The 13468-nt window shown below is 44.4% G+C and overlaps 1 protein-coding gene across 1 annotated transcript in view; it reads left to right on the top strand.

Moving 5' to 3' along the window:
- DRGX (dorsal root ganglia homeobox) overlaps positions 1-13468 on the top strand; it is an 83624-nt gene that overhangs the window by 36521 nt on the left and 33635 nt on the right. Inside the window, exons 5-6 of the mRNA XM_063958601.1 lie at positions 7620-7792; positions 8185-8306. Coding sequence (XP_063814671.1) covers positions 7620-7792; positions 8185-8306 — 295 coding nt within the window. The remainder of the gene's footprint in view (positions 1-7619; positions 7793-8184; positions 8307-13468) is intronic.

The raw sequence follows: 13468 nt of genomic DNA, 5'->3' as shown, positions 1-13468 counted from the left end.
ACCCTTACCTTAACTTAGTTTGAAAGGTGTTCTTTACTCAGTTTTCACTGCAAAGGCTGTTGCTGTTACCAACCCCCAGTGACCCCTACACCACCTAGGTTTGCCCTTGATCTTGGTTGTGCCTCTTACGCCTGAGCTCCCTAGGGGCGATTGTTTGTTTTTCATTATTCTTATTTCTGCTATTGCATCCTCTAGTATGTTTTTCAATAAATCCTGTGTTTCTTGAGTTCCCTTCTGTCCCTCCTTTCCTATTGTTGTTTACCATCCGCTTCATGCCTAGTGTCATTCCATATTTTGGATAGTGGTTAATAAACATGTAGACTCTTAAAATAGCCTCACTTAATGCCAAAGGCTTAAATATCCTCAAAAAACGGCCATCGTAATTTATTTACAGTTAAAGCGGATGTGGTGTTCCTCTAGGAAACCCAGTTTAAAAAGGGGGTGGTGCCTGTGTTACGGGACCACAATTACCTGCTGTTTTCAATGGAGCAATAAGCCGGGCAAGTACTTAGCTAGGGCTCTTTGTTCTCAAAGAGCTACTTTTTATATTCAGAGGGTTAAGGACTCTGTGGGCACTGAACGCACACTTACCCATAACAACGCAGCGGCCTTCCATTCTTATTACACTAAATTATACAATTTGCAGGATCCTAAAACCACAGAGGACAGGTTCCTTTTAGGAACTTCTCACCCAATACCTTCATGATGCAGGTTTTCCCATACTATCTGTGGAGGACCAGACTTGTGCCAAGTCTTGTGCCATATGAACGCCTATAGCAGTGATGGGGAACCTTTGGCATTCTAACTGTTGTCGAACTACACATCCCAGCATGCCCTGCTACAGTTTTAGCATGGCCAAATAGCAAAACTGTAGCAGGGCATGCTGGGATGTGTAGTTCAACAACATCTGGAGTGCCAAAGGTTCCCCATCACTGGCCTATATACTGTATTGTGACGGTTGCCCATGGAAGTGTGTTGGGATATGTTTTATCGTGTGCAATATCACTGCGTGTAATGTTTTTTATGCTTGACTCATATGCCTATGTCTTGCAAATTTGTAGTGTTTTTGCTTCAATTAAAAAAAAAATGGATGGCACCAGGCAAAGGTGCCCCTTTCCCTTCTCATTTTCATCCTGTGTATGGAAGCTCTTTCTTGTACTAGTAGATCTAACCCTGATGTTGCTGGACTAATGATCAATGGGGTAAAATACAAGCTAGCCAGTGGCGGAACTAGCGAGCGGTGGGCCCAGGTGCGACAAAATGCTTTGCCACCCCCCCCCCACCCCCCCATCCCATCCCAGTCCACCCCTCACCCCTGGAGAGGATCTGGTGAGGGGGACCTGCTCAGAGCCAGGGAAATGGATACCTAGCAACAGTGCCGTAACTAGACATTTGAGCACTGTGTGCAAGAAACGGCATCGGAGCCCCACCCCTGCATGCAAAACAGGGGCAGTGGGCGGCGTAGGTGCGCGCAAAAATACATAGTGGTGTGGCTTCGTGGGGAAGGGGTGTGGCCACAAAATAATACCAATTCATAAAACGGTGCACAGTAGTCTCCATTATTAAAATTACGCCGCACAGTAGCACCACTACACCAGGTAGAGACCCTTTTACACCTTACGGCGGACAGATTCCTCTTTTTACACATTACAGCAGACAGCGTCCCCTTTTTACACATTACAGCAGACAGCATCCCCCTTTTTACACATAACGGGCAGACAGCGTCCACTTTTTACACATTACAGCAGACAGCGTGCCCTTTTTTACACATAGCGGCAGACAGCGTGCCCTTTTTACACATAACGGCAGACAGCGTGCCCTTGTTACACATTACGGCAGGCAGATTCCCCCTTTTTACACATTGCGGCAGACAGCGTCCCCTTTTTACACATAGCGGCAGACAGCGTGCCCTTTTTACACATAACGGCAGACAGCGTGCCCTTGTTACACATTACGGCAGGCAGATTCCCCCTTTTTACACATTGCGGCAGACAGTGTCCCCTTTTTACACATTACGGCAGACAGATTCCCCCTTTTTACACATTACGTCAGGCAGATTCCCCCTTTTTACACATTGCGGCAGGCAGATTCACCCTTTTTACACATTGCGGCAGGCAGATTCCCCTTTTTTACACATTGCGGCAGACAGTCCCCCTTTTTGCACATGGAAAGACAGACAGATAGACAGAATTATACTTACCCTCTCCGCAGGCTCAGGCTCCTCGGTGCAGCTTCTGATCACGATTCCCGGGCAGGAGAGAAGGAGGAGGAGGGAGGTGGAGGAGGGAGCCGCAGCAGCGCAGTGTTATTGGTGGAGGCGCTGCTGCTGCTATCTCTCTGCTTCACTATAGGCTGTTCTCGGAAGACAGCCTATAGTGAAGCAGAGGGACAGCAGCAGTAGCGCCTCAACCAGTAGCAAAGCGCTGCTGCGGCTCCCTCCTCCACCTCCCTCCTCCTCCTTACCCCCGTGCCCGTGACCGCTGCACTCCTCTCCGACTCCTGTGTCCTGCGGGTGGCTGTGTGCTGCGGGCAGCGGTTTCCCGCAGCACACAGCGGCATGTAATGAGTCAGTTTGACTCATTACATGCTTTGGGCCCCTGGACAGTGGCGGGACCCAGTGCAACGCACTGGCTGCACTGGCGGTAGTTCCGCCTCTGAAGCTAGCGCTGTTTGCAGATAACCTTTGGGGGTTCTGTCAAACCTGGCCATCTCAGTCCCTAATTTGCTGAATGAGTTTTGGAAATTTGGCTCCTTATCTAATTTTCAGGAAAACTTTTCTAAATCTATTGCTGTGAACCTGATGGCTCTGTCTCATTATGTAGATATGCTTAAGCAGTTATTTTCTTTTTCCTGGCATGACTCCAGCCTGAAGTATCTTGGAGTCATTCTCAACTGAGACCTCTCTCAGCTATTTGTGGATAATTTTAGGCCTTTACTTCAAACACTATGGAATGAGCTTCAGGGTTGGTGCATTAAAAACTTTTCTTGGTTGGGTAGGATGAACACTGTAAAAATGAACATTCTCCCTAGGATTTTATACCTGCTGCAGACACTTCCATCCACGTCCTTAAACAGTGGTTCTGAGATATGCAAACCTTAATTCTGGATATTGTTTTTTTTTCTTCAGATTTGTTAGCAAACCAAAAAAAGTTAGAAATTGGGAAAAACCATGTTGCACTACAGGTGGGGCCAATGTAACATGTGCAGAGAGAGTTAGATTTGGGTGGGTTATATTGTTTCTATGCAGGGTAAATACTGGCTGCTTAATTTCTACACTGCAATTTAGATTGCAGATTGTACACACCTCACCCAAATCTAACTCTCTCTGCACATGTTATATCTGCTCCACCTGCAGTGCAACATGGTTTTGGCCAACTGCTACTGTAACTACTGTAACTGTAACCTGAAAAAGGCCCTTTGTTTGAAGGGACAGGAAACCCATGGAGGGGCTGTGAGGACTTCAGCCCACTATATTACAGATTCGTCCTTCCTGGTGTAGCCTCTGTACATTATGATATTTAGCACACGGGGCACATGAGAACCACTATCTCCTGTGTGACTTTTGCCCCAAATTGCATCTTGTATCCCTTTCCAAATCTTATAGTATATCCCTTCCAAATACATTATGGGTAAGGAGGTTCCCACTGACCCTACTTTCTGGCATTTGAATCAATACCCAGGCCCTGTGATAACTTACACAAAAAAAAAAATCCTTGCTTATCCACTTAACTGGCAAATTGTTTTTCCAAAAACCGCTTCGAAAATTATTATTTTTTTTTTAATGTATGAATTAGGTGAAGAACATTTAAACTTCTCCACAATGATTTTATTAGTAAATAAAAAAAATATTTTTTTAAATATTAGAAAATAACTGTTTTTCAAAGATCGGTCAACATCGGGTATCACAGAACATCGATAAACATTGCTACTATTACGAATGATAATGGGGGGAGAGATGTGGGGTGAGAGGGGGTTGTGATGCTGGGCTGGCCGGTCACTGCTGGCCACAGTGATGGAGACATGGGGGTGACGCTGGGCTGTTTGCCCAATCACTGTTGGCTGCAGTGATCAGAACAGAGGTAGGAGACGGCAGGAAGGGCAGAGCTGCGGCTGCTTAGATTCACTGATGCATACAGTGATCGAGACAGAGGGAAGGAAGGAGGGAGGGTTGCCACCGGGTGTAGCCAGCAGTGACCGGGATACACTGGGGGCAGAGCTACAGCAAGTGCAGAAGGGCTGGCAGGTTTCTCTGAGTAGGCTTTCTGACTGGTCGCATCAGATTCATCCAGCCTGGTGTGGTCACATCTGATGCAACCATGCCAGGCAAGTGGTTAAATACCTTAATAGCGCTGCTAAAGGCAGTAATCCTGGTAAAATGGAAATCCAATATTACTATTAATTCTCTAGGGATATCAATTTGGTAGTCATATCACTCACTGATAGATGCCGTGCTTTAATTAATTGAAATTGAATTTGTTCTAGTTGACTTTTATAAAGTATATGTTTACTGGTATAAAATCTATGGATGCCTGAAGTACATTTTGGGCCTATTTAGACTGAGCCACATACACATGGCGGACACCCATCTGTGAGTTAATGTGAATGCAGCTACAAACGCCTTCATTTGTTTACGTTATATATACGTTGTTGTGTTACGTGCATAAGATCAAGTAAAAAAAATGTTTTCTTTTCCATTTGTTTTCATACATAAATTTTCTTTCTACCACTCAACTATCACTGTTTAAAGCCAACTTCATAGGTGTTAACTTGATTCAGCATTTGTGGTTACCTGCTCAGTTGAGTTTTGGCAGTACTCACAAAATATGTTGCACTTTTACAAACTCTTACTGTTTTCTATCACAGGATTTCATTTTAATGGGCAGAAGATATTATTGCAGTTTTTGAAACCCTTAGACCTCATTCAGTAAGGATTGCACAATTTGCAAATCGCAATCCAGCCGATTATCGAATGACTGCGCATGCGCAGCATTTGCACTGTACACGTGTGAGTAAAAAGATACAGAAATTGTGTACACATAGTGATCGCAATGTAGCCTCTGTTTGAGCCAGCGTTTCTGGGCAGAAAGCTGCCATTTTCTGGGTGTGTCTGAAAAAACGCAAGTGTGCCCAGGCATTTTTAAGGAGGGCCCCTGATGTCAATGATGACCACTTCCAGACTCTTGTGTCACAAGAATTGCGGATGACCTTGCCTGGCGCAGATAGGAAAAGTCTTCGATGTTCTGGGAATAGCGTATGGTTTTGCGATCAGCCCACATATTGCAATGAATTCGCAATTTCTGTAATGGCCATTTTTTTCTCTATTTCTGGGCGGCAACTATTTGATCGCAGCAACTGCTTTTTAGCAGAAATTGTAATCCTTACTGAATAAGGGGGGTCATTCCAAGTTGATCGCTTGCTAGCTAGTTTTAGCAGCCGTGCAAACGCCATGCCGCCGCCCACTGGGAGTGTATTTTAGCTTAGCAGAAGTGCGAACGGTTGTATCGCAGAGTGGCTACAAAAATTTTTTGTGTCGTTTCAGAGTAGCTTAAAATCTACTCAGCGCTTGCGATCACTTCAGACTATTCAGTTCCGGATTTGACGTCACAAACCCGCCCAGCGTTCGCCCAGCCATGCCTGCATTTTTCCTGGCACGCCTGCATTTTTCCGCACACTCCCTGAAAACGGTCAGTTGCCACCCAGAAACGCCCACTTGATGTCACTCACTCTGCGGCCGTCAGTGCGACTGAAATGCATCGCTAGACCCTGTGCAAAACTACATCGTTCGTTGTGCCCATACGTCGCGCTTACGCATTGCGCCATATACGCATGCGCAGAACTGCCATTTTTTAGCCTGATCGCTGCGCTGCAAACAAATGCAGCTAGCGATCAACTTGGAATGACCACCAAGGTCCCTTGTTACCATATAGATTGTTCTTCAACTAAACCTATTTCAGAACTCACTGTTTTATGTCATTTTCCAGTGTTTTGGTGTGTTACAAATGTTTCTCAGATAAATAAATAGAGGGCTAACGTACAGTTTTAGATAAATTTAGTAAGTGCCACTTTTCAAAACCGCACTGTCTTTGGTGGTTTTGCTGCTGGATTTAAGAATTTTGTATTTAATACTATTGACCCTTTAAAAACAGTGGCCGTATCCTTTAAAGACATTGCTGCATTGAAAAGCTCTGATTAGTATACTTACCCCTTGGTCACAAAATGGGTGTAATTTCCTCAACAAAAGCATGCAATAAAGGTGTATTCACGCCCATACTCTGGGCCATGCACATCATGAATTGTGGCTCTACATCAGAGATTTTCAAAGTTTTACAACTTGCGGCACACTGAACAAGATTTAAATATTGCCAAGGCACATTCAAATATAATTGTGATGCATGGTGCAGTTGCGTGTCCTAGGATGTCATGTCGCAGCTTCTCCATAGGTAATGCCTGAGCCAGATCTGAGAAAGCCAGAAGAGCCCAACACTGCCCGGGCCCAAAATTAGAACTGGCTCTGCAACCACTAAACCCACCAGTATTAATCGTTCCAGGGCCTCAGTAGCGGCAAAACACTGACGGGCCTGGCTTTGCTTCTATGGTGGCACACCTGGAGACTGTCAGGGCACATTAGTGTGCCACGGCACAGTGGTTGAAAAACACTGCTCTACATCAACAGCAAATTCACTTATATTAAGCGATATACTGTATGTCACAAACACCCATTTGATTGGCTTGCATTCTTTATTGAGTATCAATAAAACTTGTAAAAATCTTTTTAGCAAAAACACATAATATATGTCCATATAATATACGTATGAAAGCACCTATCACCATCAATGGCAATCAGACAATTGCAAGCTGGTTTCTGGCAATCCTCTTCATTGTTAGTGCATACCACCTGCAAGATGTACGGCTGAGTCAGATGTATATAAGCCTGGTTGCCATCCTGCATGTGTTTGCAATTGCATGACCGTGTCCTTATCTGGGTATGTGCAATGTGATTTCATGCAAGATGCACTACTCTTCATATTGTACTCTGTATCAGCCATTATATATTCATATACTACTTATAAATTAAACAGATATACATCTTCTTTTTCAGATACAGAAATATACTTCTGAATCAATAATTGTAGTATGTTCCAAGTCTTTCTATATCTCTAATTCGTTTTGCATTGCACAGTACATCCAAAAACAATGTAGTACTTTAGTGTCCTATGCATAGTTGACATGTTATATAGTTAGTACATTTTAATAAGACACTTTTTCATTTAGTTCACCTTAGCAAATATTCTAATTGTGTTGATCCAGTGGGAGGTAAACTAAAACCTTCAAAGTGACAGGTGTCAAGTATCCTCACAAGGAGAAACATACCTTCCTGATCTTGGATCAGTCATTCACATAATGACCTTTACTGATTAAAGCTACAAGCCTCTGAACCCTTTCCGGTTGTTCTGTGTCCTACGCTACGGTGAAGTGACCAAAACTGTATCCTGTGTCTTATACAATAACAATGCTATGCTTGCACCACATGCAGTTACCCTGGTATCATGCATCACAGCAAGAGAGATGAAATGTGTATAATTAGTAGATTACATTGCTCTCCTCTGTCTTCCCTGCAGGTCTGGTTCCAGAATCGCCGGGCGAAGTGGAGAAAAACTGAGAGGGGCAGTTTTGAGCAGGATGGATCCAAAGAAAGTGCAGCTGAGGTGACATCTCCCACCAGAAACCTTAGTTCCCCTTCTACAGGAGAACCTGCCAGGGGTAAAAAGGAAAACCTGGATGTACAACAGAGGTAAGGGGATTAAATTGCTAGTAATAAGGCTCTTGTGGCCCGCTCTTTCATAATGTATGATTTATTTTTATTGGCCTATGGCTTGTGTTAGTAACCCCTTTAAATATTCAATATAAAGGACAAGAAATTGCGCGTAGTTTTTAAACAGCAATAATTTACAAGGCAAAACTACTTTGCAGGCTATCACATATTGCCCCGGATATCTACACACAGTTTATTGCTCTGAAATATATATCTGTAAACATGGGGAATATGGAAATTCTTTAGGGGAAATTAGACTTTATAAAACCTAATTAAAATAGTGAATGTGCCTTTCTTGAGCAATGCTCCTTTACTCATATCAGGGCTCTACATGTGACAGCCAACCTATTTTCTTTCCGTGTCACACATAGGTGTTTATCCCATGACAGAACAGTGGCTACAGCAACCTCATTCTTTCCATCCTGTTTGCCTGGAGCTCTCTTAAACAGTGCCAGCTATGCCCAAGCTCTGTCGCATGTAGCCTCTCTGAAAGGTAAGAACACTAACAATACTCCTAATGGGTGTGGATCATTAGATCGACACTGTCTAGGTCAACAATGTTTAGGTTGACCACTAAAGGTCGACAGGGTTGGAAGGTTGACAGGGTTTCTAGGTCGACATGTGCTAGGTCGACAGGTCAAAAGGTCGACATACGTTTTTTTGGCTTTTTTGGGTGTCGGTTTCTTCGTAGATTGACCGGGAACCCCAATTAGTGCACCGTGTCCCATTGCATGGCTCGCTTCGCTTGCCATGCTTCGGGCAAGGTGCCTCGCTTCTGCTACCACTTCGCTCGGCACAGATTATCGTTGCAATCATAGTCCACATGGATCGTTAAGTATGAAAAAGTTCAAAAAAAGAAAAAAAAATTAAAAAACTCATGTCAACCTTTTGACATGTCGACCTAGAAACCCTGTCGACCTTCCAACCCTGTCGACCTAGTGACTGTCGACCTATAGTGGTCGACCTAAATATTGTCGACCTAGACAGTGTCGATCTTCAGACCGGATCTCCTCCTAATATATAGCACAAAATATGGGGGATTAGCAACCTATTATGGCTATTTTACTGCCAGGATCTGCTACAAAATGATGAATAACAATAAATACTGTATAACCATAGGCCAGCACCATTATTCAGAGTAGCAGAGAAACAGCTTTATGTGTTACTTTTCTTTCTTTTCTTTTCATTTTATTTGTCAGTAATGACTCCATTTATGCAGCTTAAAGCATGAAAAATTACAAGACTGGGACAGACAATATTGACAATGATGGGCCCAATACAGTGCCAGACCTGATAATAGCAATCTGACTTTTTTAAAGTCTGATTGGCATTGTCGGAAACGGGGCTAAAACCTGACGAGTTTGGCTAAGCGTCCGACAATACACATGGATCGGCAGCACGTGTGCATTCCGACAGGCTTCCAACTTGTCGGAAAAAGGAGTCATATTGAATAGGTCGGGACCCCTTCCGACCTAAACCTGTCGGAAACTGATGTCTTTCTGACAAGACGGCAGTTTCCAAAAATAATTTAATACACCCCATAATAGCCAATCAGCCAACTGCCAAACGAGGCAATAGTAACATAATATAGACTGATACCTAGGAGATATTAAAGGTGCACATTTTCTAGAAATGCATAAATACTATACACACAAACACTCCATACATTTTTCTGTAGACTAAAATAAATAAGCATAAGTATACTTTTCTATCAGAACCCGGATTTAGAGCTCAAGGGGCCCTAGGCAAGATACCAGTTTGGGGCCCCCCCTTCCTCAAACAATCCATAGCACTATATTTTTGTTCCTGATTGCAGGCGATAAATGCTCAGTTGTGTACACATCAGCACTGCGTACAAATCGGAATCAGGCCCTAGGTCTTTTGCTTGTAGACTTTAACACCTGTGTCCCATTTACAGTAAACTGACTGCCCACATACAGTAGATGAAACCATTTTGTGTGTCCAAACATTTCTCATCCTATCAAAAAAAAAAGCTTAACAACATTGAGCCTGACTTAGGTTGGATCACTCATGCGATCCAACCTGCAGTTTCCTGATTATCGGGAAACTGCGCATGCGCAGGACCCCTCCTACGCATGTGCAGAATGGGTCCTGCGATTGCATTGCAAATACTTCTGCCTGATTGACAGATAGAGGCATTTGGGGGGAGGGATGGAGGCAGGGGCAGACAGCGTTGCTGGAATGGGGACGTTCCAGGAATGGTGAGGCCAAGGACTGCATCCCAGACACAGTTTCCTTGGCCTGGTAAACAGCACTGCGACTGATGGTCGCGATGTTCATCCAAACCGCTAAACCCTACACCAACCCTTATACCCTATCCCTAATACCCTAACCTAACCCTAATACCCTAATCAAATCAGCTACATCAACCTTAATACCATATCCATAATACCCTAAGCCAAACCCCTAAACTAACTCTAATTCTAATATTAACCCTAAGGTTTTCCCTCTTAGTACTATAAAGAAATCAATTAGAAGGTCGCTGCAAGGTGGCATCTGCAGAGGGTCGCTGCGAGGTAGCATCTGCAGTGGAGGCACTGGCATCATAATGTGTTGTGGTTGGGGGGGTTGTAGATATAAATATATTTTGGTGCCCCCCTCCACCCCACCCCATGCCGGGAGCGCTTACCCCCCAGATCCCCGCAGAGAATCTGACTTTAAAACTCTGGCACTGCAGCGTGCTACCCCGTGTCCTGTCCTAGCCGGCTCCCACAGATGCATTACTGGGAGGAGGCGTGGCTATGCTGAGCCTGCTGGGACATCCCTGCCTCCTCCATGTAATGCCTCTGAGTCTGTGAATGTGAAGAGCTGGCTGTGATCTAGGGGTAACCGCTCCCCCTTCCCACGCCTGTGCCTCTGACATGTTTGGGGAGGGCATGCTGCCCCCCTTCCCATTCTGACGCCTCTGGTAAGGGTACATGCACAGTAATGTGTGTGACTGTGCACAGCTTAGTGGGACGACATGTAACGATGGTGATGAGTTATCACCACAGACAATAGTGGGCTCATCTCTCCTGGACTACCTGGCACAGGGCTTTCATTTGCATTTTCACACTGCACGCACTGGGTGCCTGGCTAATATAACAGTGACATTACCGGGGTGCCAGGGTACCCAATTAAGTTACCATTCAATTGGTGGATGTCGGTATAAGCATACAGGCAGACATTTTTTTTCTTTGTAATTACACTACAAAGGATTTATAGGATTACATTATAGGATTTATTTTTTATGGTAGTCGGGGAGTTGACAGACTGCTTATATTACAAGTATATTACAAGTAACTGACATGAAAAAAAAATGCTAATACTGAAAAAACAATGTTTGTATAGATTAATATATTTTTAATATAATGCAGTCCTGTCCATTCCCCACCTACCATAAAAGAATCCTACATAATTCATTCACTATGTAGCAACTTACTTACCGGTAAGTAATAACATATATTGTTTGTTGTTTACACAGTACCTGCCTTCTCCACTGTGAGTCTGTGACTGTCATCCGGATCCAGATTCCTGACTCAGCCAGTGAATGACTTGCTGTCAGTTTGACTTTGCCTCTGTCTGTTCGCTCCTCACTGCTGGGTGCTGACAGTAGCAGCTGCTACTGTGCTGGGGCTGAGCGGCAGGCCCAAGGATGCACAATGCAGCAATCTTGCCTACTTTCCCGGAAGCTGCGGGAGGCTCCCGTTTTTTTGGGGTAGCCCCCCGCACCCCCGGAAGAGTAGGCAGGTCCCCGGCATCCTGCTCACACCCTAGTGATGCGGGCAGGATGGAGAGATAATCTCCCGTATTCGCAGGTCCGTGGGGTGGGGTAAGGGTTAAAATGTCGCAAATTGCGTCATGGGGGGGGGGCTTGATGATGTCACAGCCAAGCCCCACCCCCCGAAGTCTCCTGCAGCGTCTCCTCTCCGGGCTTCTCCCGGAGAGGAGAAATTTATAGTAGGCAAGTATGCACTGCAGACAGTGGGACTCTGGAACTGTGGGCGGGTCCGTGCGATGTCATGCGGTAGTCATGCAATGAACCTCTGGGAATGTATGCATGACCAGGATATCTGTATGGAGCCCCTTAAGACCAGCTGGGCCCTAGGCGGGTGCCCAGGTTGCATTGTGGGAAATCCGCTTCCGCTTTCTATGTTTCAAATAGATACTTTCTTTAGTGTTCACAGACAATACAGACTCCTTTAGAAACTTTTGAACACAAACTAAAATAAAGAACAAAACACATAACAATATACCAGGGGAATGGTGTAAACAGGTTAAAAAAAAGTCTGGGTAACTAAACAGATGCAAAACATTTCTTAAAACACAGAAAAGATATGTCATTCTCAGCAGAAAGAATTTTTATTGCAAAGGACACAAATTTCCGGGGTAATCTATTTGAAGGCTAGGCCTTATCTGGAGATTAGTGTAGCTATGATATAAAAGTCTGCAAGGCTAAAGTGAATATTTTGGATGTAATGGATCCTTGGGTCATGGAAACAAGTTGATTAAACTTATCAGTGATCTTATAAAAGGTGTTTATGGGGATTAGCAGTTGGATTATATGCTTATATTACAATGAGTACAATATGTACAGCACCATGATGCATTACTGTCTCTGAATCTTGCTGTAGAGCTGGCTGGTGGTAAGGGCTGGAGCTGCAGCTGGAAGTCATTTCCTGCAATGGCGTGGTTGCCAATATATGAAAATATGTTCTAGGGACATTTTGCTTTGCAGGTGCATTTATGCATGATATTGTTTAGAGACACGGTTTTTCGCAACAATTCAATTCATAACATATTTGCCGAACATGCCTTTAATGCAATTGTAAATATTCTACTGCAGTGAGGTTAACTTGCAAGTGGAGGCTGTTAAATTCAAGCATTATACTAAACAAAATAAATTGTAAGTTATATTTGGTTAATATTGAAAACAGGGACATTTTTAGTGGAAAACATATTCCATATTTAAATTGTTAATATCTAGCAGTGTGGCTTCCTCCACAACACCAGCCCTATGGAAGCTGTTTCCTCTTTCCAAAGTGTCTCCAAAATTAACCTGGTGAGGCCTTTGACTGTTGAAATACTAATGTCATACTCACCTAAATTCTGGAACTCTGCCATGGCCCATAACCCATCCACTTGTGCCGTGAAGTGGGTGGAACCTTGTAGACTCAATTCACTATAATTTGCATCATATGGGCCCGCCTCCTGCTGCAAAATGCAGTCATTTTCTATATGAGGGAATTCACAGCTAAGCCCCTGCTATAGTTGCCCCTTCAGGAACACCCAGTTCGCAAGCAACTAATACCCCTTTCGCATTGCACAAATTCCCCGGCATGATGCGGGGGCGACGCGGGTTGAAATGCGGTATGTAAGGGGTATGTTGCAGTTTCCCAGGTTGACTAAAAGGGTTATTCCCGGGTTAAAGTGTAGTGTGAACGGGTTGCAGGGTCGATGCGATCCGGGACCCGTTCCCTCAATAGGGAGAGGCGGCATAATAGGGACTGGCGGCACTTGGAGATGATCTAATCTCCAGACGCCACTCCCGCACACATCACCGCTGACATCACCAACCTGGCAATATGCTGGGTCGGTGCCGTCAGTCTGAAAGGGGTCTCAAGTGGGTTGCACCTGGGAAGGACCCGTGTACAA

The sequence above is a fragment of the Pseudophryne corroboree genome, chromosome 3 (genome assembly GCF_028390025.1).
Source record: "Pseudophryne corroboree isolate aPseCor3 chromosome 3, aPseCor3.hap2, whole genome shotgun sequence".
Classification (NCBI taxonomy): domain Eukaryota; kingdom Metazoa; phylum Chordata; class Amphibia; order Anura; family Myobatrachidae; genus Pseudophryne; species Pseudophryne corroboree.
The sequence above is the reverse complement of the archived record's forward strand: the minus strand, read 5'-3'. Positions and strand labels throughout refer to the sequence as shown.